The 22,743-nt window shown below is 40.5% G+C and overlaps 1 protein-coding gene across 1 annotated transcript in view; it reads right to left on the bottom strand.

The window, feature by feature from the left end:
* The window catches only part of LOC138592473 (glypican-6-like), a 101,521-nt gene that overhangs the window by 63,589 nt on the left and 15,189 nt on the right, over positions 1-22,743 (bottom strand). The window contains exon 2 of the mRNA XM_069663289.1: positions 11,138-11,296. Coding sequence (XP_069519390.1) covers positions 11,138-11,296 — 159 coding nt within the window. The remainder of the gene's footprint in view (positions 1-11,137; positions 11,297-22,743) is intronic.

Genomic DNA, 22,743 nt, shown 5'->3' with positions numbered 1-22,743 from the left:
TGCGACCTTATTGAGGCGTGAGAAACACACAGATCTGTGTCATATCTAACACGCCTACACCTACAACCCCACAGGAAGGTACAGGGTTTAGTTTGTATGCTGTGCCCTCCGTCACCCGCTGCTCTATCATACAAACGACACAAAAGACTGTCTGCAAATACCGACGTTTTGTCATCTCATATAGATGCCAAGTTACAAGCGTCTGTGGCAGACAGACATAGAGCAGAGCAGAGAGACAGCCATGTCACCTGGTCTGTTGGCTGTGAGCTAAACACCATCATATCTAATATTAAAATTCTGGTATCGTGACAACCCTACTGCCTTATGCTGCATATACAGAGTTAATGGAAAGTACAGAGTTGGAGGATAACTCTGCATGGGTTCACCAACTTTAACATTTGACCCATTGTTAATATAAAAATTGATTAGCGCAGCTTTAAGCCCTCTCGTGTCAAGCAGGTACGGACTGCTGGAAAGAGCAGCGACACAGCGAATAAAGCCGGAAGGAAAACTCCAGAAAGGTGGAGATAATTAAAAATAATGAGCAGCATGACTGTCCTTGCAACGGCACGTCAGCTGTTGATATCATGTTAATACTAGCAGGCTATTAAGACAATGTGGACATAATTGCAGTTTCCACCTTGTATATCTCACACTGTGTTTGTATCAGGACAGCGCTTCATGTAGCTGGGTCACATGACATGTTCTGATCCCTCTCTCGGAGCCATGCACATTACAATCAGTCATCAGAATGGCCCTGGCCCAAACTGTAATGGATTTGAAGTGGTCATTAGTGCTCAGCAATGAAGGTAATATTACTTATTACAGCATCAAAGAAACAAAACGGCACGACTCGCCGTGATACTACAGCAAATCACATGTGATTAAGAGCTGTTGCACCAAGAGAAGAGTAATATATAAATAAACGTCTTATCTGCAAGGTGGTCGGACACACAGTGTTTTTTTATGTTACTATCTGATTGAGAAAAATGTATTTTTAGCTGCAACCAGCAGATAGTATAACTCACTTGATGTTAGCGCGGAGGGTAAAGGTCACATTTGCAACAGAAGAAATGCTAGATCCCAATCTCGCGTTAATCTATTCAGACATAAAGCGCTTTTGATTCCTCATAAGCTTCATGCTTGTTTAAGTCTGCCTCACTCTATTCTTATCACAATTAATTATCATTCATTAGCACGTCTTATCAGGTAGCGCTGAGCGCTAACTGTGAGGCTTCCTCTGGGGATCTGATAAAATTAGCTTCACTTTCACACGTTTTTTTCTGCCATCTTTAAAGCATAGGACTCTTTCTTTATATAGTGTGCACGACTTGTGATGTTTGCCCACATAAGGGGAGTTTTGTTTCCCTATTGTTGTGTCAGTGACAGACTACACTGAGCAGATATTTAAATATGCAAAGCTGCAGGCAGGATTTGTGCTTCAGCGACATGTTCTGAGTGGTCAGCGGAGCCGAGCGATTCACACACTGATTAATGACAGCTTCAAAACTAATTGCATTTAAAAAATATATAATCTTAGTTCTCCGGCTAATGCCTCGGCTGTAAATAATTGAATATAATCAGTGTAATTAAGGCAGAATTCCCTGTTAATGTGAACTGTTTGTATTAGATATCACTCTGAGCTCTGTGTTTTGGTGTGATTATGATGAATAATGACTTAATGGATGACCACAGTAAATTCAGTGACTGTTTAAAAGAGACAACTTAATCACATTAGAGCAAATTCATGAGGGGACATAATCTACAAAAGCAGATTTAAAATGAAACGTCAGGAGCCAGGAATGATCAGGAAAGCATACATAAATCCTTCACACAATTTAAGTAATAACAAGGTTGATGCACAAGAGCTGCAAACAGGAGGATTAAGATGCTAAAATGCTTGACAAGGGTGATTCTAATAGTCCCCACGTGCAGAGAGTGGAAGACATTTCACTAGTAAAGCTCAGTTTGGCTCCGTTTCCGAAATGTGTGCACATATTTTCTGCAGAGGTTATAAAGAGACGTTCTCTGTGTTTCTTTGTTTCCAAAGCTTTCAAAGAAACCTACTGAGAGAAGCTCTCCTAGATGTCAGAGATGCTCCTATTTTAAATCTTTGTGCTGAAAGGAGGCAAGCTTTTCAGTCATAGGCCGAGCACAGTTTTTTGGAGGCAGTGGAGACTCTGAAGTCTTGATTTGATAGGACTTGATTGGTGGTGGACATGACAGATTGAGACAGCTTCGGATGGGATAGCATCGACTACGGAGGAGCCTCGTGGGGAAGCGGCCGCCAGCAGGATTAATTCATGCAAAGTCTTCTGATCTGTACAAGCCATAAACTATGAAAATAAACACGACTGGGTTTTCACCACAGTTTCCTCTTCCTCATTTTGGTATTACCAATCTATAATTTAACAATAAAAAGTGTGGTCAGGAAATTGTGGCATTAGCTTCCTGGACCACATTTGACATCTGTGCATGCAGAAATCCGTATCAGTATGCAAACAAGGAGAAACTGCCTGAGAAGACAACTTTTGGGGGGAAATAATGCCCTGTGGACAAATGCAGATTAGCAAGTGTTTGGTTTGTAGAGGTCCAGATTGGACTTTGTCAGACCTGGGCTTGTAATATTGGCTCTGAATTGGACGGTGTTATGCATTTGTAAGCATTTTTCCACTTTTGCTGCAATATTTTGGAACTGCTCAAAAATTCAAGAAAGTGGCTGCATTTGCATTAACTCCTGTGAATATAAAATGTGAAATTCCTTGAGGGACCGGCCAATGCTAAAATGCTGCATATAAAACTCGAATTACAACCTTGTGGCTGGATGATTCGCCGACCAGTCAAGGTACAGTGCACATCCAAACACGTTTCCCACCAAATGAGAAGTGTTTGAAAGAATACATTACCCTGAAAGGGAAACAAAGGTATACGTAGGCACAACATCAAAGATGTAATCTCGAAGTTCTCAGTTTGTTATATTTGGCAGCACCTCATGACGCATACGTCCCAGATAACCAGACGTCAACAGTTGGCTCCCTTTGTTACGGATGTTGATTTTCTGCGCGTCAAATTTGTTTCTTTTTCTTTTTCACTTATTTTTGAAGTTGTATCTGTAGTCATCGATCTTTTCTTTGTCTGTTCAGCCATAGTAGATTACTGTTTACTTGCAACACTTGCAGAGACCGGAAAAGCAGCAGCTTAGCTCCGCCTACCCTCTCTGGCAGACCTACCACTTCTGGGTGATGGAAAACGCGTCACTAAACTACCGCACCAGACACCCAGTCCATAATAATACTACATACTGCAAATGCAAAGGCTTTCATCAGTGGGCCATAGGCTCAATCACCATTCAGTGTGTTACCTCATTCAGCGAACGATAGTGACTTAACAGACATTTATTTAAATGAATATCTTCAAGATTATTACTTGAAACAGGACAGGGCCATAATTTACAGGAGGGACATAAAACCTGTTTGTCTGTGTGTATGTGACTTCTATCAGTAGGTCCTTCTCAAGACTTCAGAATGAACAGGCTACGAATTGGTTGGATAAAAAAACAATCAATTCTAAGCATTGCTGTGATATTGTGTTCGCCTTGAACCACCCAAAACTAATCAGTTTATCCTGTAGTCTGATGGGATGTCGTGCAGTAGTTTCTCTTCATGCATTCATGAGATTACGTGAACAAGAATGGGACGGGAATAATGGTCTTAAAAGAGATTTTTCCAGGACATGATGAATTCACAGTGAATTTGACCTTTCAGGAAACAAGACTAGGTCAAAACCTAGTATGTGGCTCACCACATCAGGTCAACGTACGCTTGTTGGGCAATGTGTTACAAGGACTGTCCTTATGAGGCCGATGACAACATGTTGGAAAGCAGGTGCGCGCTGCGGACGAGCAGCCCCGCCTTTTCCCCGAACAAAGTATCCAGAGCCATATAGACAGAGAGTCGGGTCAGTGGAGGTCAGATATGCTCTGTGTCCACCATTGCGATGTCTCAACTCTCTCTCTCTACGGCTCTGAAAGTACCGTCACTCAGTCAGTCAGTCAGTCACATACAGACCCGTGTGTAGGGCTGCATGCATTACTTTAACATATTACACATTTGTGTCATAATTAGCAACAAATAATTGGTGTAGGGCCAAACAAATTTTGACCGTTGACCATCAAAATCTAATGAGCTCATCCTTAAGTCCAGTTGGACGTTTGTACCAAATTTCAAGATACTTTCTCAAGTCGTTCTTGTGATATCTGGCTCAAAGGAAAGCGATGGATAGATAGCGGGCTTTCTGCTGTGATGTGATGAAATGCTCTGCTTGTAAGGACTGTGTTTTGTAGCTTCTGTGCAATGACATTTGGCTGCTGATTTAATTACTCTGAGTTCTGCATTTGGTTTCAAGGCCAAACATCAATAAGGGTACCCAATGAGACAAATACTCTAACAGAAAGCTTTACTGATGTTTATCAGATGTTTTCTTGTGAAACACCTTCCTGCCAGCAACACATTGCCAAAACTATCTGTAACTTATCAGAAAGTACACTGAGTAAACTGCATAAGTTACTTGTTTGGGCCTCACAAAGCAGAGTTAACAGCCTGTTATCTCCAGCAGAGCCACTCGGCGTCTTCTCCTCAAGGACTACATCCAATCAAAGAGGGAGCCCATCTCTTACTTAATGATTATCAAAACTGCATAAAGCTCACAGCTTGGCATGCAGACTCGTTGAACTCCGCTGCCTGTACATGAAAGTGGTAATTTTGCTGCCAAGAAGAACACTTCTCATTTTGCATGTCAATCAAACGCTGGGTCATTGATTGGTCTGACAGGAAGTGCCGGTCCACAGAGGCCTGCTACAATAGAGAACATGACAGGCTGACCTTTTATGTCTCAATTTTCTGGTGATAATTCCTGTGCTCGGCCTATTGTGAGTCACTTAGTGTCAGTTAAAAGCAGTATAAAGAATATCAGAGTAAACCGTAATGGAGCCAAGACAATGATAGCCAAAAAAAAGGCTTAATCTAATGTTGTCTACTGACATTCTCTTTTATGTAAGTTACCATATCTGACTTTTTATCAAAGTTCTCCAGTTTTATTTACTTGTATGAGGGCCTATTGTGAAAACAAGACAGAGCATTTGGAAAAATGGTAAGTTTTGGAAAAGACTTGGAAGCTGCTCCTTTAGAAACCTACCGAGAAAGATTACTACGCTTACAGCTATTTCCACACTAACACCGTGTGTACAGAGATACTCCGGCATTTCCACCCCTATCTACTCGTCTATTCTCCAACTGGATTTTCCAAAAGGACTTCCCAACAGAGGTGCTGAGCAAGCATGCCCTTTTCAGCACCACCCAGCTGCCCATTCATCTAGTCACACACACACACCCTCACCTGGTCGCTGGCCAGCACAGTGCAGCCCTCTGTGAATGGCACTACTTTCTTTTTAAGTGCTTTGCTCAAGGGCACCTCGACAAAGGCTGCTTAGGGAGGAGATCATTTCTCATTCACAGTTTAGGCTCTTGTTTAAAGAGGGGCTGTTATGCTGTTCATATTTTAAGACAAATATATAATGTTACAATGTTGGATGTCCAGACTAAACGTGGGTGAAGTTTCACATCTGTAGGTAAAAGTATGTTGGAGTAATCCCCACGTTTCTCAGCTCAGTCTGCAGGCTGCTGTGACACCAGGTTTCTACACTTCTGCACTTTCTGACATCACAAAGTGCAGGCTTAGGAGGCTTCAGAGAGCTGGCCAATCAGAAGAAAGTGGGTTTGTAGGGGCAAGGTTTCTTAAGCCCCTTTCTCACTGGTCAAAAAACCTGTTAACACCTGGCTTTTTTGCTTATTGGGAAAGGTTGCAATTGGCATTCAGACAGGGGTCAAATGACTCTGCAGTAGGGTAATTATTGCCTCGGCTCCGATCGGCAACGATCGTGTCGACACGCCAATCTCCGCCCCCTTTCCGGCGCGATGCAAATTTGTTCTTTGTTTCATGCAAGATGTAGCAACACTGGCAAGACAGCAAGGTGAAAAAGCTTCTTCTGATCTGGGGGGAAGTTTGTTGTTCGCCCCCTGTTTCCGGCGCGGTTGTGACATCAGATGGTGACGCAGCAGAAAAGAAACTAAAAGGAGTACACTCCACTGGCAATGGGAAAAGAGACAATGGCCATTTATTAGCGTGTCTTCCTGTGTCTGAAAAACCCGCGTCAATGCGCTTATTTTGGTGGGAAAGAGGTACAGGGCTGATTGAGTCGTTTCAGGCAGAGGCTGTATGAGGGCCTGCACAGAGAACCAGTGTGAGAAAAATGATGAGTTCTTTAAACTGTAAATTATGCGAAGCTACTCCACAGGTATCACAAGGTGAAATCTGAAGCTTGAAATTAGCATAATAATAATTTGCCACCTGCCACATACTAAACATGACAGGGTAAAAACGGACCCAGACCCAAAGTATGACTCAGCGTGACTCAGACATTACAAGCTGAAATTCAACCTTTAAAACAAAACAAATACATGTGACATTTAAAAATTGTTAAATGATATGAATATTGAATATTAGTTTATATAAACAACCCGACAGCAACAAAAAGTAACAATACTTTCTTCTGTTTTTCCACACATGAGTATTACACTGTCATTAATCATGACTCATTTTGTGCTTTAAAAGAATACATCTAATTTTCCAATTTTAGGCCAGTTGCTAAACGTTTTAACAGGCTGCCAGGAGATTTTAGACCAGCAATAACAACATGTGAGTCAGTAAATCCAAAGATCAATAGTGTAGGATGGACCACATTAATATTCAGCACCATGGTGTTCACGGTCAGGGGGGCCAACAACTGACTAGAAATTTAGACCCCTTTACTAGACTTTGGTCGAATTTGTTTGAGCAGTTAGGACTGAGGATCAGTATTAATACATTATAAATGCACAGTCTTATGATGATATGTTACACACAAGTTAGCAAAAAGACAAAAGAATTGTTGTAGATGTGTCTGCAAGTTTGGCATTGAATTTCCATACAATGCTGCTCCTGCCTTACATCCACACAGCTGTGCCGTGTAACACAGGTTGTTGTGGATATTTCTGTATTTCTGCTCGGCCGGTCTTGGCATAGTTGAGACTGTGCCCTCTCACTGTGACACGCAGGCTGTAGTGTCAGGTATGCGTGGGCTGGCCAGCTACTGTCAGCTCCAGCAACATTCAGCACAAACTCTGCATAAAGAGAAGAAAATATACACATACACTGACTCCGTGTAGGAGGGACTCAAGAGCCAGGTGCTAAATAGGTGGTAAAGTGCATCTCAAGGAACTAATAGCTCTGTATTGTTGGAATCTTTGTGCTTGGATTCAGCATGAAGACCAACAGGATTATTTTGGTATGCTGCTTTTAAAGCAGGAAATTTGAAGTTTTATGCAGAATCTTATAAAATACACATTATGCTTAAAATACTTAAAGATGCATTATTGTCTAATATTCATTCGCTGGTTAAATCTCAGCTGAAAACTAAAAACCACACAACTTTAAACACTAAGATTTATTTAACGACACTTGAAGATGAGGTTGAAATTCAAATCTTGCGATCAATATCTCAGATTTCCCGGGCTGGTGGTCAGTCGAGCCCCTCAGCAGACACCGAGTCTCTACTCAGCTGAGGGCTGAATCCTGCATCTGGCCTCTGCTTTGACAGTGATGAAATTATGGAGAGTGGCAGCAAGCCCCAAGAGGAAAGAAGGGGTGCCTGGAGTCATGCATCTCTAAGTGCTGCTGCACAATCCACCATTTCCTCCCTCGCTGGAGTCCTCCTTCTGACATTCACTATCCTGACAGCAGCTGATCAAAATAACACTTATTTATTTATGCACGCTTCCAGGAATCACATGTGAGCTTAAGAAGGATTCCAGGAAAAATAAGGAAACAGACAGACATCAAGCAGGCGATGTGACATTGAGTTTCTGGGCAGTGTGCAATCATCTGAGAGTTGGATGCTGTAACTGAATAGTGTTCGTTTCATATCATATGTGGGTTAGTTTGAAAAAGATGGCGTTGAAAGCCAGGACATTGACTGGTGTGTATTAAATTGTGCTATTTATCATGTTCAGTCAGCCCAATTTAAAGATCTATGCTTCCACCTTCTGCTTTAGGACAAAGTTCAGAACTACTTTTGAATAAACTGAATCTTTGGAAATGTTCAATAAAAAGGGTGTATTCATGATTACAAATATAGCTTACCTCTTATATATAAATAAACAGTTTTCAGCGTATTAACCAATCGCCAACTACTTTGATAATCAATAAACCAGTTTGAGTAATCTTTAAAAAACATAGAATTACAGCTTTGTCGTTGTTCAGCGTGTATCCGCCCATTTGTTTCCCCAAGAGTGACTGCGTATCTGTGGCTGTGTGGGGATGATGACACAAGACGGGGGTGGAGGTGAGGCCACAGTGACCTTTGACCCCCCAAGATCTAATAATTACATTCTTCAGTCCATGTGGACGTTTGTGCCAAATGTGAAAGTATTCCCTGCAGGCGTTCCGGAGATATTGCACTCACAAGGACGGGAGGGGAATAATGGAAAACTGTTTCAAGGACCTTATGATGTCATGATAAAGTTGACCTTTGACCTTTTGGGTATCCAATTCGATTTTTTTGGTGATATTGTGTAAAATTCTTGGTGAATATATCTGGTTTCTTTTTGCTCTATGACATCACCCTGAATTTCTTTGTGTTGTGGACAGAACAAGTCCTTTTGGGCTTTGGGGAACTCTAAAAGATGTGTTTTTACCATTTTCTAAAAAAAAAATGTTGGCCCAAAAAAATGTAAACGAAAAAAAAACCTAGAAAATAATAAACAATGAAAATATCGTGGCCTACCAGTGTTAATTTAAGCAGTTAGTTTAGATTAAAGCTCCTGTGAGGAACTTTCAGTTTGTGTTGATTTTGGCGCCCCCTGTGGACAAAGCCGTACCTCTTATCTCTTTGCTGATTTTGTCCTGTTCATGCTTAAGTGGTGGTTTTTAACAAGAAATCTTACCCAGCTTTCTTTAACAGTCATATGTATCACTCAATATAAATGTTTGCCCTGGAAAATGTGAACAAACGCAGCGTGCAGTTAATCGCTTTGTCTGACACCTACCCCCCACCAGCAGTTTCAGGCATTAAAAATAACTATATAGAAATAATCAATCTTGTCACTGATGGTCTGGTTTGCTTTTATAGCTCATATAGAGACATCAGAATTAATTTCAGTCTGTTTCATAACCAACAAAAAACTCCTCACAGGAGCTTTAAGTCCTGTCTTTTCACTTTTACCCTTTGAGTCTAGTTTTAGTGGACGAAAACTCAAAACATTTTAGACCAGTTTTAGTCAATAAAAAGTCCTCACATATTAGTCATTACTTTTAGTCAAAATGTTCTGAGAAAATATTTTAGCTCGTCAACGTCTCGTCTTCGTCACGAACATTTTTCGTCATTATTTTCGTTAACTAAATTAGCACTGCGGCCTACTGGACCACAACCATTCAGGTTAAAAAAAAGTTTTGTTTTGTTAGACATCTGTTATAACCCGTCAATGATGTTATTGTCTTGTTCTTAGTCTGGTGCTGTGCACCATCTGTTTATCCTTGGCTCTGCACCAGCAGTACAATTACTACTCAATACAAAGTTTGAATACAGATACAAGATTCATGACTCCTACTCCTCTCCTTCATTTCACAGAGAGATTGTGTTTTGCAATTTAAATTCCACATATGACAAGCGAGCTAATAGATCTAAAAATAAAGAGCAGAAGTGTCAGCAGGAGTTATAAGATACTTGATATGCTAATACAACTTTTTCAGATCATGACATTTATGTGCAAGTTTCCCTCCATAAAAACCGGCAGAAAAGTTATGATTAAATGTATGAATAGTACTAAATAAGATCCATATACTGTGGAGTACTGTAGAATGAGTTTAAACTTTAACCAACCTCAGTGGTACAGTACTTGTAGAGTGCAGCATGTCGGGCATACAATACCCTCCTTTATTCCGGTGAATCAGCTCACGGTTTGATTTTCTTTGAACAGACTATAGAAAAGCCTCCTGCAAAGTCTCTGCACACTTTGAAAAAGCTTCTTCAAACTTTAAAGTCTCTTTTTTTTTCTCCTTGGGCTTTTTTAGATTTCATAACTTTATTGTTTGCAGCTTCTCTTTTCTGTCTGTAAAGCGCTTTGTGTTCGCTGCTTTGGAGAGTATTGTATTACATAAAGTTTGCTCATGATTTCAGTCGAGGTCGGCAAAGTTCGATGGTTGGAGGCAGCTTTGTCGTCGGGACACTACACATATATCAACTACATATACATATACATATGTTTGTATTATATAAGTCTCATCACTCTTGAGGGACATTAAGTTAAGTTTTGTCCTGACAGTCGGTTGGAGAGAAAGACAATTCAGGCACAGCTCTCTATAAATGGTTGTTAAATAATAAGTACTTAAAGGTCTCATGCTGCATTCCTACTTAATTGTTCAACAATGCTGACAGGTGGCCATGCTTGACAATTTCCACCTCCATAACCCTTCACCATTGTCCACAGTGATAAGCTGCTGCTTCCCACACAGTATAATGTCTGGAGCTGGAGGGATTATTATTTCTCATTAAACTGTAACTAGACGGAGCAGACTCCATAGAGGAGGATACCAAGAGGGAGAAGTGGAGAGGTAGAGAGAGGATCGGCGCGGTAACGAGCACGTCGGCCCCTATCCTCCCTCGGTGGGAGCTCAGCGAATGTGCGGTGGTCAAGAGGGTCAGAAAAGGGGCGAAGATCAACAGCAGCACAAGACCAACAAACAACCTTAATAATGCAGAGTTTGGCTCTGTGCGGCTGCTCACGCTGCCAATCTGCTGTGCAAGACGCCATGTTTGTCTAATCCAACAAGAGGGTCCTCCACTCCTCCGAGGCAGAGTAATGAGATTTTCACATCTCGCCTCCTCTTGAGGGAGGACAGCTTCAGAACTACAAACAGCGAACCTTTTTAAATTAACACATTCACTCTCCATCCTTTGATTTTCCTTATTGCAGCGTTTTCTTCAACAGTGTCCGACCATGAAAACTGAAGAAAAAAAAGCTTTTACAGATAGTAATAGACTTACCATCGAATTTTTTATGTCTGGAAACAAACGTGCTTCTCAACTCGTGACTCGTTTCATCCACCAGATTCTCAAAGTCCTGTTTACTCTGCTGGCCAAATGTGTCCTCCATTTCCTGGGTGCAACATGTGTTTCCCTGAGGACAAACACGAAGATGTTCACCTGCAAAATAGAAGAAAAAGAGTGTCTCAGTCGGCATACAAAAAGTGAAACTGTCTGTATAAACAAAGATGTCGGTATGTTTATGTGTTTTAGAGCTGTGGTTCTCAACTGGTCTGGCCTCGGGACCCACAAATCGCGACCCAGATTTTGGAAATGTCTCAACCACCTAAATTGATTTAATGTAACTGTTCAAGAGCAGCAGACTTTTTTTTTTCCGAGCACACTTCCGCGACCCACTGAAAACAGCTCCGCAACCCACTTTTGGGTCCCGACCCACCAGTTGAGAACGGTTTTAGAGTTTCCTTTTCGTAGTTATATGACAAAATTGGTCCCTTCTATACAAAATCAAAGGAAGTCAGAGCTCACACTCCGGCAGGGGAAGTGCTTAAAATGACTCCATGATAAAAAAAGGCAACAGGTGACAATTTGGACACATAATCATTTTAACTGATAACAGTATTTAACTTTTATGCTCCCTTATATAACAAGACAAGTGTGTGGTTCAAAAACCCCAGCATCCGGCATTAATCAGCAGTGCATTCAGCAGTAAAAAAATTGCCAATTTGCTAAACCTCCCCATCCTGTCGTTAGTGTCAAACTTTCTTTCTTTCATGGCAGGTTTTGCAGTTTAAAACCGTGGCAGGTTTATAACTCAAAATGTATCGTAATGTTTGAAACAAAGGGTTCAAACATGCTTTTAATTTCTAGCTAATGACTCCTAAAGTCAGCATCCTCACCCATGAATAAACAGTGTTGTCCTTGTACTGTAGCACTGAGCCAAAGAATGTAGTAATGTATGTTTGCATGGTAGCCATTGGGAGAGTTTATCTGAATTGGTCCTGTGCAATGAACATGTGTGCTAAGCTACATGCATGTGTGTGAATAGGCCTTCTTCGTGATCTGTAACCCCACATAATGTAGCTCGCTAATGACATGTAAACCCTTGGCCTTGAAGAATGTGATTTTTTTCCACATCCATTGTGGGGTGTCAAAGGTTGCAGTGTATATGATTTCAATGTGCTCATAGCATGGTCTGAAGGGAATTCTGATTGGCTGCAGGGTGTCCATTAATTCTTGACAATGGACTCCCTCACTGCTCTAATTTAATACCCTGGCTACATATAATTAGTCTGTACCATGAAATGAGGAACAGGAACATGTTAACAAGCTAACATGTATTTACAACCTTGAGTGACTTCAACATTTCTTTAAACTATTTGGAGAATATAAAAACTTTGATGACTAAGACAGAGCCAAACAAAAATAAATTGTGAAGGAAAAGAGGAACAACACTATGATGAGTAAACACTAGAGTAATCAAATGAAATAGAAGGTGAAACTGTTGAATGTTCTTCACTACAGTGAGTTTCAGTCTTCAGAGCGGCATCAACGGCTAACGTCTGTGCCAAACAGGCTGCAAGAAGTACATTGCCCCATATATTTACTGATTCTTTGTATGACATGATAACAATTGTTCATGACAATTTGGGGAAAATGACATGTGAATAACAAGCTAGTCTTTTTGTTAAACATACTTTATGTAAGCTTCAATGTTATTTACTTTTAATCTTGCTAGCATACCGTTAGCTTTCTGGCTAATCGCTGAGCCAGAGTGCTCTATGAGTTGCCTGTTGCCAAGTTGTATCTAAAGTCGCTTCTATTTACCTGAGAACTGAACACAGTTTTCATTCCAGTAGAACCCCATGCCTAAAGGTTGGTTGGTAATGATTTGGTAAGTATTAGCTATACAATTTAGGCGTTAAATGGGAAACAGTTACGGCATGTTAAAAACTGGATTTTGATAGCAAGCCGCTTGAAAACATAAATTAATGGTCTTATTTTTTCCTTTAGCGAGGTGACCATGGTATAAGCCTCCACGTCGTCCAATGATTCCTGATAATCCCTTACTTGACTTTGGGGGAACTTCAGTTTGTAAAGTCATCTTTAAAAATATTAAAGCTTTTTCTGCAATACAGAGAAATGAGGGGGCGCTGGATAAGCTCAGTTGGTAAAGCAGCAGGTTCCACTTCCTCACACCTCACTCTCTCCTCCCCACATTTCCTGTCTATCTTTTTAGTCATCTTATCCAATAAAGGCAAAAAGGCTAAAAAAAAAACAACAACTTTAAAAACAAAACACAGGGAAATGAGGAAGTGAGAGAAATTTTGCATAAACCACATGCCAAGTAGCTTATTTATGGTCACTCTTATTCATACCAGTAGCCCCCGGTTTCTGGGCAGGTCAAAAAACCCCACTGGCTTTGAAGTATCACCACCATGAAACTGTTAGGGGGCATTTATCGCCATGGGGAAACAGTGTGTACTCTCACTGTAATTTTAATAGAAAAAGTTCCTTATTTCAGAAGTGGACAGGGTAAAGCAGTGCAGTGTTTATTGTGATATGTGTAGAAGAGCAACAGTGGTGGTGTTCCTCAGTTGGTCTGACAATAGAAAGTATGGATGACAAGGAGTTATCACAGTGAAATCAGTGGAGAGAGCTGATAAAATATTCTCTGGCACAGTAAATTATTGATGACATTGGGGAAATACTGAAGTGAATCAAAAGTTAATGGTCTACATCATTCCAATCTCCATTTTAAAAGAGCCACAGATGAAGCAGACTCGGTCTCATCAATTTCGTCATTTCACAGTCTAAAACTACAAAAAGTCCATTTCAGGCTGCACTCGGTGTGCACTTTAACCTTTGAGGTTGCACAGGCAGGGATATGGAGAGGCTAATTAGGTTTGAGCTTGAGGAATAAGCAAAAGTAATTTAACAAGACTGTAGCACGTTGATTTGAGCATGCAAGAGGAATTGTGTAACTATTGGAGCCGGCAACAGGTTGAGCTACCAGAACCCCTCATGTCTGAACTACCCGAGTATCACCTGTGGAACTGACTTGGAGGTAAGACCCTTTTTTAGACTTTCAAAAGAGGAGTATTTCATGCCTGAATTATTTTTAAAATCTAAATGTACTGACAATAAATGGCTAAAATCACATTTAATATGTTAGCAAACAGGCTAATCTAGGTTTTTAGCCATTATGCGAGGGTTATTCTTGGAATGTAATGAATTAAAATGAGTTACTAGGATTTGGCAGAATTTAATCTCAAGTAGAGATCTACAAAAATTGTAATTTTAGATACGGTATATATATGGGGGCGGCTGTGGCTCAGTGGTAGAGTCGGAGGTTCGATCCCCAGCTCACTCAGTCTACATGTAGAAGTGACACTGAACCCCAAATTGCTCCTGGTGGCACAGCCGATGGGTATGAGGTTAGCAGCCTCTGCCATCAGTGTATGAATGAGTGTGTGAATGGGTGAATGTGACATGTAGTGTAACAGCAGCTCCATTTACTATAGGCTTAAAATATGGAAATTACACGTTGTCCTTCACAATCATTGTTGCCAAATGCTTCTTTCAAAGTATTTATAAATTAAAAAGTGTGACTTTCTTCCTTATGTAGACTTAAGAATAAAAGACCCGACCCTGACGTGTGGAGACAATGTGAGACCTGTTGCAGCTTGTTTGTCAAAAATGTTTTTCAGGCGACCGCCAAGAACTCAATTTCAAGAACTCCGATGAGAGAAAATTGAAAGAACTGACTCAGACATGCGAGATGCATATGTTCAGGATTGTATGCTCATATCAGATTCTGCTCGAAAGAAATGAAGGTGATGCAATTTACATCTGAGTTGTTGTTGGCTGCGGCACATTTTAATGAGACACGAAGTTCCCTATATTTTTCCATATCTGTGATTTCATTCGGATTTCAATTGTTTCCCCAGCACCCGTGTTCAAATCACATTCCTCTTCCCCACACAAAGCCGTGAAACCAATGTCCCCTCAGAAAATGCAGATCTAATGTACATCATCAGCAATGAGTTTCCAATCAGACAAGCAGCTGTAAGCAGACGGCAACTGTGAAATTCTCCCTGCATGCAGCTACAGATAGATTGCACAGCAGCAGAACAAGACATGGATTTCACTTAGCGAGCACCATACTGTGTGAGCACTAATATGACATGAGCACAAGATCGTTGTTGCACGCCAGAGTCTACGAATGGTAACAGCAGGGAACATTTTAAACATCCAGAATGTATGTTAAATGGCATAAGCGTAGTATTTTTAACAGCGAGCAGCCTTTCTTCTGAGAGATACAAGCTCAGAAACACAGGTGACGGCGCCTTTCTTTGGACCAAGCGTGTCAGCAAATGACTGAACTCATAATAATTTAATTCAGCTTCTCAAGGTAAACTGAGATAATGTGTGGGTTTTTTAGATAACAGATGAATATGGGCGTCTGTGTCTACAGCAACCTATTACATACTGCCTTCTTCTCACACAGGAATCTGACATGTTAAATTATCAATTCAATCACATTCATGTCTGAAAGGTAGTTTAGACAGGTGTGCATGTTTAATAAGGCAGGCTTCCATTATTAATATGTATCATGGGTTTGGCTAAGCTCTATCTGATGATGCAGAAATCTGGCGTTTACAACTGCAGTCTGTTGCTCTTTTGATGACTTGAGGAAATAAACCAGAGTGCTGCCTGGGTCTTGCCGATGAGAGCAGAATAAGAAACATACATGGGGACCACAGTGTGTGACAACCTGAAGGTCCACTTTACAGAGCTTTGGTGGCATCTGGCCATCAATCAATCAAATTTTATTTGTACGGCGCCAAATCATAACCAGAGTTAACTCGAGACACTTTACAAAAAGAGCAGGTCTAGACCAACTCTTTGTTATGTTATTTAAAGAGAGGCCCAACATGAATCACCATGAGTAGCACTTAGCAATATTCGGCACATTGGCAAGGAAAAACTTTTAACCTCGAGCAGAACCAGACTCATGTTGAACAGTCATCTGCCTAGACTGGATAAGCCCTTTTTACACTGTGGTTCCGCCTCAGCGCCGTAACGAAGCTCGGCCTTCATGTAGCCTTTTCCATTTTCCATTGGACCAAGCAAAGTCGCAGAAGCAAAATGTGCGCAATGTGTCAACAAAAAGCGTGTACTTCAAATATACACACACAGCGCTGTTCCGCCCTGCCCGCGCTGCTGTTTACACTGACTCCGTTTCATCTCTGTTACTACCTCCGATGCGTTCTACATAGAAGACGGAACGTAAAAGAGGCGTAATAATCCCGCCTTGAACTGGCAGTGTAAAAGAGGCTTTAGTAAAGCTATGGAAGTAGCTCAGGTACCACTGCATGAAGAGCGTAATTCAGCTCATGTGACTGCAAGTATTCAGGATGACACTTGAGCAACTTTCACAAGCTGTTAAAGACAAAGATGTGGCTGAATGTGGAAGAGAAGTCAGCCTCGAGTTGAGATTATTTTGTTGCATATACTAGCTATACAAAGGTAATACTTAAGGTAAAACATGTACTTTATACATGGGAAACATCTGCTTTAGTAACATTCGACATGTAATCCCATGTGGAAAGTGTATGTTTCTTCCATAAGGGGAAAAAATACAGTACAATTATTGTAAATGTATTTTTGTTTAAAGAAGGTTTAACACTCGTATCATCTTGTTAAGGTGGAGATTCTCCTAATGTAGAACAGGGCAGGTTGTGTGAGTGTGTTACGCACCACAGGGCAGGGAGTGATGCAGAAAACAATGCTTTGGTTGCTGGCTAGAGAAACACATTTTTCCTACAATACTACAGACACTGTATAAACAGTACATAACAAGGTAACATCTTTGTTAGCATAGAATGAAACAAATGGCGTTATGCTAAAGGGAGACCAATATGGTCTGAAATTTCTCTTTAAAATGTTTAATTTCCTCCATAAAAATGTATTTGTTCCACTTGTATGGAATTCAAATACCGAAGTAAGTGTTTATCAAAGTTTGAAAATGTACCATTTATGTTGTATTTCATTTTGCAATATGCAGTGGAAGATAAATAGCATTTAAATAAGGAATCAATTAAATAAACAGCCTATGTATAAAGATTTTGTGACCTAACTACAGTCAATGTACTTAATGTTATTTTAAGTATTCAACACCCACAGTAAATGAGCCTTTTTAATGGTTCTGATGAACAAGAATATGGTCTGTGAAATTGTCGGAAATAAAAGTCTATACTGTAAAATTAAAGGATATTTATACACTTAAATATGTGGTGTGCCCCTCCACAATAAAAGCATTTATCTAAAAGGAAAAATAGAGATTTAAGGATTCAGGCAGACCTCAGGTGGACGTGTGTTCAATAACAAAACATCTGCTAACTTTCCAGCATCAGAGCAGGTGAAATCTGTACGAAAAGAAAACACTTATTTAAAAAGCAACGGTATAAAAAACATGGACGCAGAGGCTTTATCAATATCACACACTGTCTCCTGGATAGTCCCTCAGGCTATACAATTTGAGAGCAGACCTTTCATCAGACATGACAAGAGAAGGAAAAGAAAAATCAATCCTGACACAACAAACCTACTGTGTGCTGCGGCGGCCTCAACAGAGCCAAACATCACTTTAAAATAAAAGCCTGTCATACATCAACATATGGGAAGGTGCTTTCTGGGGACTTCGCCACTCAGCAAAGTGCCGTGACCTCCCTCGCCAAGGTTAAAACAGCACTGTGGCCTCACACATAATCTATCTACTGGAGCACAGACCACACATTAGCAAGAGACAGGAGGGGGGCGAGGACCAGACAGTTCTGTACAGCAGAGGAAAAACCATGCATCTTAAATTTTAGCTGTGACTTACAAGCACTGACTACAAAAAAAACCCTGATATAGCAACGTCTATTTGCTGTGGACGACCATTACTCTCAAATTAAAAGCACATTAGAAGGCTACAATGTTGCACTGTACGAATATTGTACGATCCTTATGATGAAGGGCGCTGTATGTTATTTTGAGTCATCCAAAAGTTAAATTAACATAGTTGAGAATCAACCAAATAACTATTTTAGAGTAATATAAATCAAAATGTTCTGCTCTATCTGCGACAACTTAAGTCTGCCATGGACCGTTTGGGAGAAGTTTATCCCTCTGCCTTGCATGAAAACACATGTTGGCAACCACAGGGACACACCAGAAACCATAGATATAAACAACCCTGCAACCACCTAGGAGTCAAAATAGCTGTCACAACGTTTTATAATCACATACGCCATAGAAACCAACTGGAAAACCTTGAAACCAACTTACAAAAACTCTGACGAGCCTAGCAACAGAGTTATAACAGAAATAAGGACGTAGGTGTTTATTTTTCTTTTACTTCAAAGCTACAGCCACAACCCTGCTTAGCTTTCCTGAAACCTCGCTTTTATCTACAAACGTGAACACAAATCTTATCTTTTACTTTACTTTGAACGAGCCACCAAACATACATGTAACGTCACCAGGTAAAAGAGCGCTGCTAAAGCTCGACGCAATATAAAGCCCCCTTTATAAACACCCGCTAACACCCGGCTTTTTTGCTTAGTGGGAAAGGCTACAATGATGACGCAGCAGAAAAGAGACCGACAGGAGTATACTCCACTTGCAATGGGAAAAAAGACAATCGCCATTTATTAGCGGGACTTGCTGGGTCTGAAAAACCTGCGTATACGTGCTAATTTTGGTGGGAAAGGGGTATAAGGCTAAATGGCTAATTAGCTAGCTTACTTGCAAATCTTACTTCGGTCCATATAGATGCTGCTATGGCCCTGACTCGTTTCAGTGCTTACAACAGACTTTCTGTCCATGATGATTTTTTTTTACTTTGTTAGCTAGCTGGTTAATTTCCCTGCTGATGAAAAGAAAGTAGCTAAATCTGCTGTCAATCAAACACCGAGGAGGACACGCCCCTCCAGCTCCGCCTGCTGAGACAACAGGAGCATTTCTGATATTTCACCAAAAACGCATTTTCTTCCTTTTTAAAGGTTAAAACTTTAAACAATAGATTTCTTTACCCCAAAAGGTTGTGATTTAATGTGACATGATTTAGCACATGTACTGTTACAGTGTGCTTTTAATTGCTGTAACAGTGTAAGTGCTACTTACTCAGTCACAAGTGCTTGTCGAGTGTCTTTGGATGGTCAAACAGCTTTTCACACCTCCTCAACTCCCACCACACCTTTCCAGTGTCAACTGAAAAGGGGGTATGCATTTGACCATTTTTGTGACGATCTGATATTTACTCCCACCAAAGCAAAGATTGGCCAGCTTTTCTGTCTTTGTTGGTCACACTTCATATAAAAGACCGAGTGCAACACTAAGGAAGATTCAATATAAAGTGGCCTTTGCGTCTACTGCTTTTTTCCTCTATTGCAGTGACACTGTGGTGTTCCTTTGTTGTATCTGTCTGCTCTGCTCTTTGGGTCATACTTACTTTGTAATACTTTGAATTGTGGCTTCAAACTTCTGCTTATCTCAATAAAATCAATCGTCCCATCCTGTACTCATTCTGAGGTTGTGTTGTTGACCGTAAGATGTATTTTGTTTCGTTTTTTTACTAGTTTTAAAGAGTAAAATTATTGACTAAGTCAGATTCTTGTTGTGCACTCTTGTTGGTGCTGACATGATGTTGATTTTGTTGCTAGTTGGCAGGTGATAGCATGTTTATAGCCTTACGGGCTCTCTGTGGTAAACCGGCAGTAAAGGCCAGTAACTCCAGGCCGGGTGTAGCGATCCTGACGTGGGCTTCACATGAATATTCTGCAAACTCTGTGTACATTTGTTGTTGCAGCAGCACCTTGCAGTTATCTGAAAAGACTCTGGACAGGCAGTTAATAAACTAACATCATATTTCCTACTATAAAATGTGATATTATATTTTTATTTTATTATATATTTTATATTGTATTATATATATTTATACTAAGATCACTGAGGGTAAACCATGAGGATAATTTAAGTTATTTTATGAATCTTTTATATTTTAAGGGCAAAAAAATGTAATAAGTGGTACGATAGCAGTCTTACAGTTTTAAGTCTTGACAGAGATATTAGAGGAATATTACAATCATATTATACGAGGCATAAAAGATTAAAACTTGTCTGGTTTTTCAGAAGGATTTTTTTTGTACTGTTTTTATTAACATTAAAATAATATTACCGAATATAATATTAAGTGACTTCTTAGGAGAGCCCTCCAACAAAACTCTTGTGATTTCTGACGCAGTCAAATAGCACAATGCATGAACTGCTTGTTTTTAGCGTAACACAGGCTGAGCCTCTACACTCTTTTCAGCCAATATTACCAACTAGAGACAGGCTCTTTTAGTACTATAAGCTTCTGCCTGCAGCTTTAAATTGACCAAACACTTGTTTTAATTATTCACATTCAGCATTCATCACATTTCACTAATAACACCTTTCCTTGCAGTTGCTGTTGGTGCTTACAGTGCGATTGAAACTTCGACTCACCACCGAAGAATAAAAGTACACAATGAAACAGAAACTTTCTGCGGCATATTTGACTTCTCTGCCAATTTTCATAACAGTCAAAAAGTCGGCACCACACTCCTCTCTTTTTCTCGTCTGCTATATTAACATCATTAACATATGAAACTTCTGCCTTGGAGATGCCGAGTCTGCCACCAGCTCCATTGTTTGCATTTCTCTGAACCTCAGCAAGTTTCTCTAAATAAACTGTAAATTGGCACTGATGCTGTTCTTTTTTTTCTTCCATCTATGTTTTTTGTACAACTGTCTGCAACACATAAACACTATCTACTGTAGCTGTGAGTGGAGGTGAGACATTTAACAGCTTGTTGTGGTTTCAAGCTCGTCAAAAGTCTCTCCCTCTGTCAGACACTCGAGCAGAGATACAGGGCATGTTTTTCTGTAGCTGCACTGTACTTTGAATAACTGTAAACATACTTAAAAAATGTTTCCTATGATGACGCTTGGTATAAGTGCAAGATTTTAGCAGCTTTTCCAACACCCCATATCTCAGCTTTTAAAGTGGAAAACAGAGCAGTGTGAGTGTGACTCTGGAGAGTTTGTGGAAGCAGAAAAAAATAAAGTGTTTTCCAAGTAAGTGTCTTATAGCACAGGTGTGGGACAGCTTGTTTCTGCGCGTGTTTGATCTGTTTGAGTCTTATGCAGATGTGTTCGGTCTTTTTGCTGGCGTGTAACCAAGTTTGATCTCCGCCTGATGTTGTCATAGATCCTAAGCAAGCCTATACTTCAGCCGCAGAGGGGGAGTCATCGCCCTCTAATCGCCTCGTATCATTAAGAAACTATGATGTTGATGCATAGAGTTGTCCCAGCCTAACCTGCCTGCATGTGTTAACCCGCACCGTGTCCTTATTTCTGTCAAAAAAAAGATCTATAACCTCAATTTACATCTAGCAATAGCACCCACTCATGTTGGACATGCATACAAAGCAGCAGCTCCTACTCACATTAACATATTAATAACAAAACAAGCCGCGGATTCAATACATACTAATGTTATATCAGTAGTGTAAACCATTCAGCAACACTGTGAGAACTGTAAAGCTTTAATGAAGGAGGTTTATTATGCGTGCACTCGGTGATTTATTAATGCCTCTACTGTACAAGCTGTCATCGTAAGTCGCAATTACTTCACGTCCCTCCCATCCCTGTAATCAAATGGAGTGTCAATCAAATCAGCCGGCTTGTTATCCTCGCTGATGAAGCTGCTGCGAAACTTATTTGAATTCTGCCGTTTTATTGCTGGAAGCGCTCACATTTTATAATGCGTACCTGCCGTTTAATAGTAGTATTTCAGCATTAATATTAGCATGACTGTGAATACAATATGAATATGATCAGCTGGGATTGTTAAGTGTTATGAACATTCAATGAAATCAACCTGTTCCTTTTAAAACCAGTTCTTTTGAGGGGGTCCCGAAGTCGCTCCCACCAGCCCTCAGCCAATCAAATCACAGTTTAAAACTACATCTAGCTGTCAGCCCTGCACCAAAGCCCGGCCCTGGCAGAGTCCGCCTGTAAGAACAGCCACAAAACTCAACTTTATTGCAAGTTTTTCCACTTTTCTGTTACAATTCAGACACAACTGGAAGACAACATTAGACAGCAATTATATTTTCTTCATATTTTTGCAGAGTAAAGCAGCTTAAATGTGACTAAATCATCTAGTATGTCGGGAGGATGCAACCACCAAGTTAACACTCTCATCACCCTTCAAATAAACTTCTCACACGACTTTATAAGTCCGTAATATGCTCTGTGAAGCGTCCATAAGTCCACACCATGGCCGGTGTATTTGAGTTCCTGTGCATGCCAGCGGAGGTAGTCCAACTCCCAGAAGAGTTCATCAGTGTACCTGGCCAAAGAACCCCTCAGCATATGTGCTCTGCCATCTGCCGTGTCCCACAGTTTCCCCCTGATGAACTTTTTTTGCACTTGAAGCAACACTCGCACAGTTTCACTGAGTCACTTCGGTAGCAAAAGGCAACTGCAAAGTCTAACTTCTGAAATTAAATCCATGTTTTTTTTTCCAATTC

Source organism: Semicossyphus pulcher, unplaced genomic scaffold, assembly GCF_022749685.1.
Source record: "Semicossyphus pulcher isolate SPU_LCO1_2020_fin unplaced genomic scaffold, fSemPul1.0.p SCAF_15, whole genome shotgun sequence".
Classification (NCBI taxonomy): domain Eukaryota; kingdom Metazoa; phylum Chordata; class Actinopteri; order Labriformes; family Labridae; genus Semicossyphus; species Semicossyphus pulcher.
Note: the sequence above shows the minus strand (reverse complement) of the source record. Positions and strands in the feature narration are given on the sequence as shown.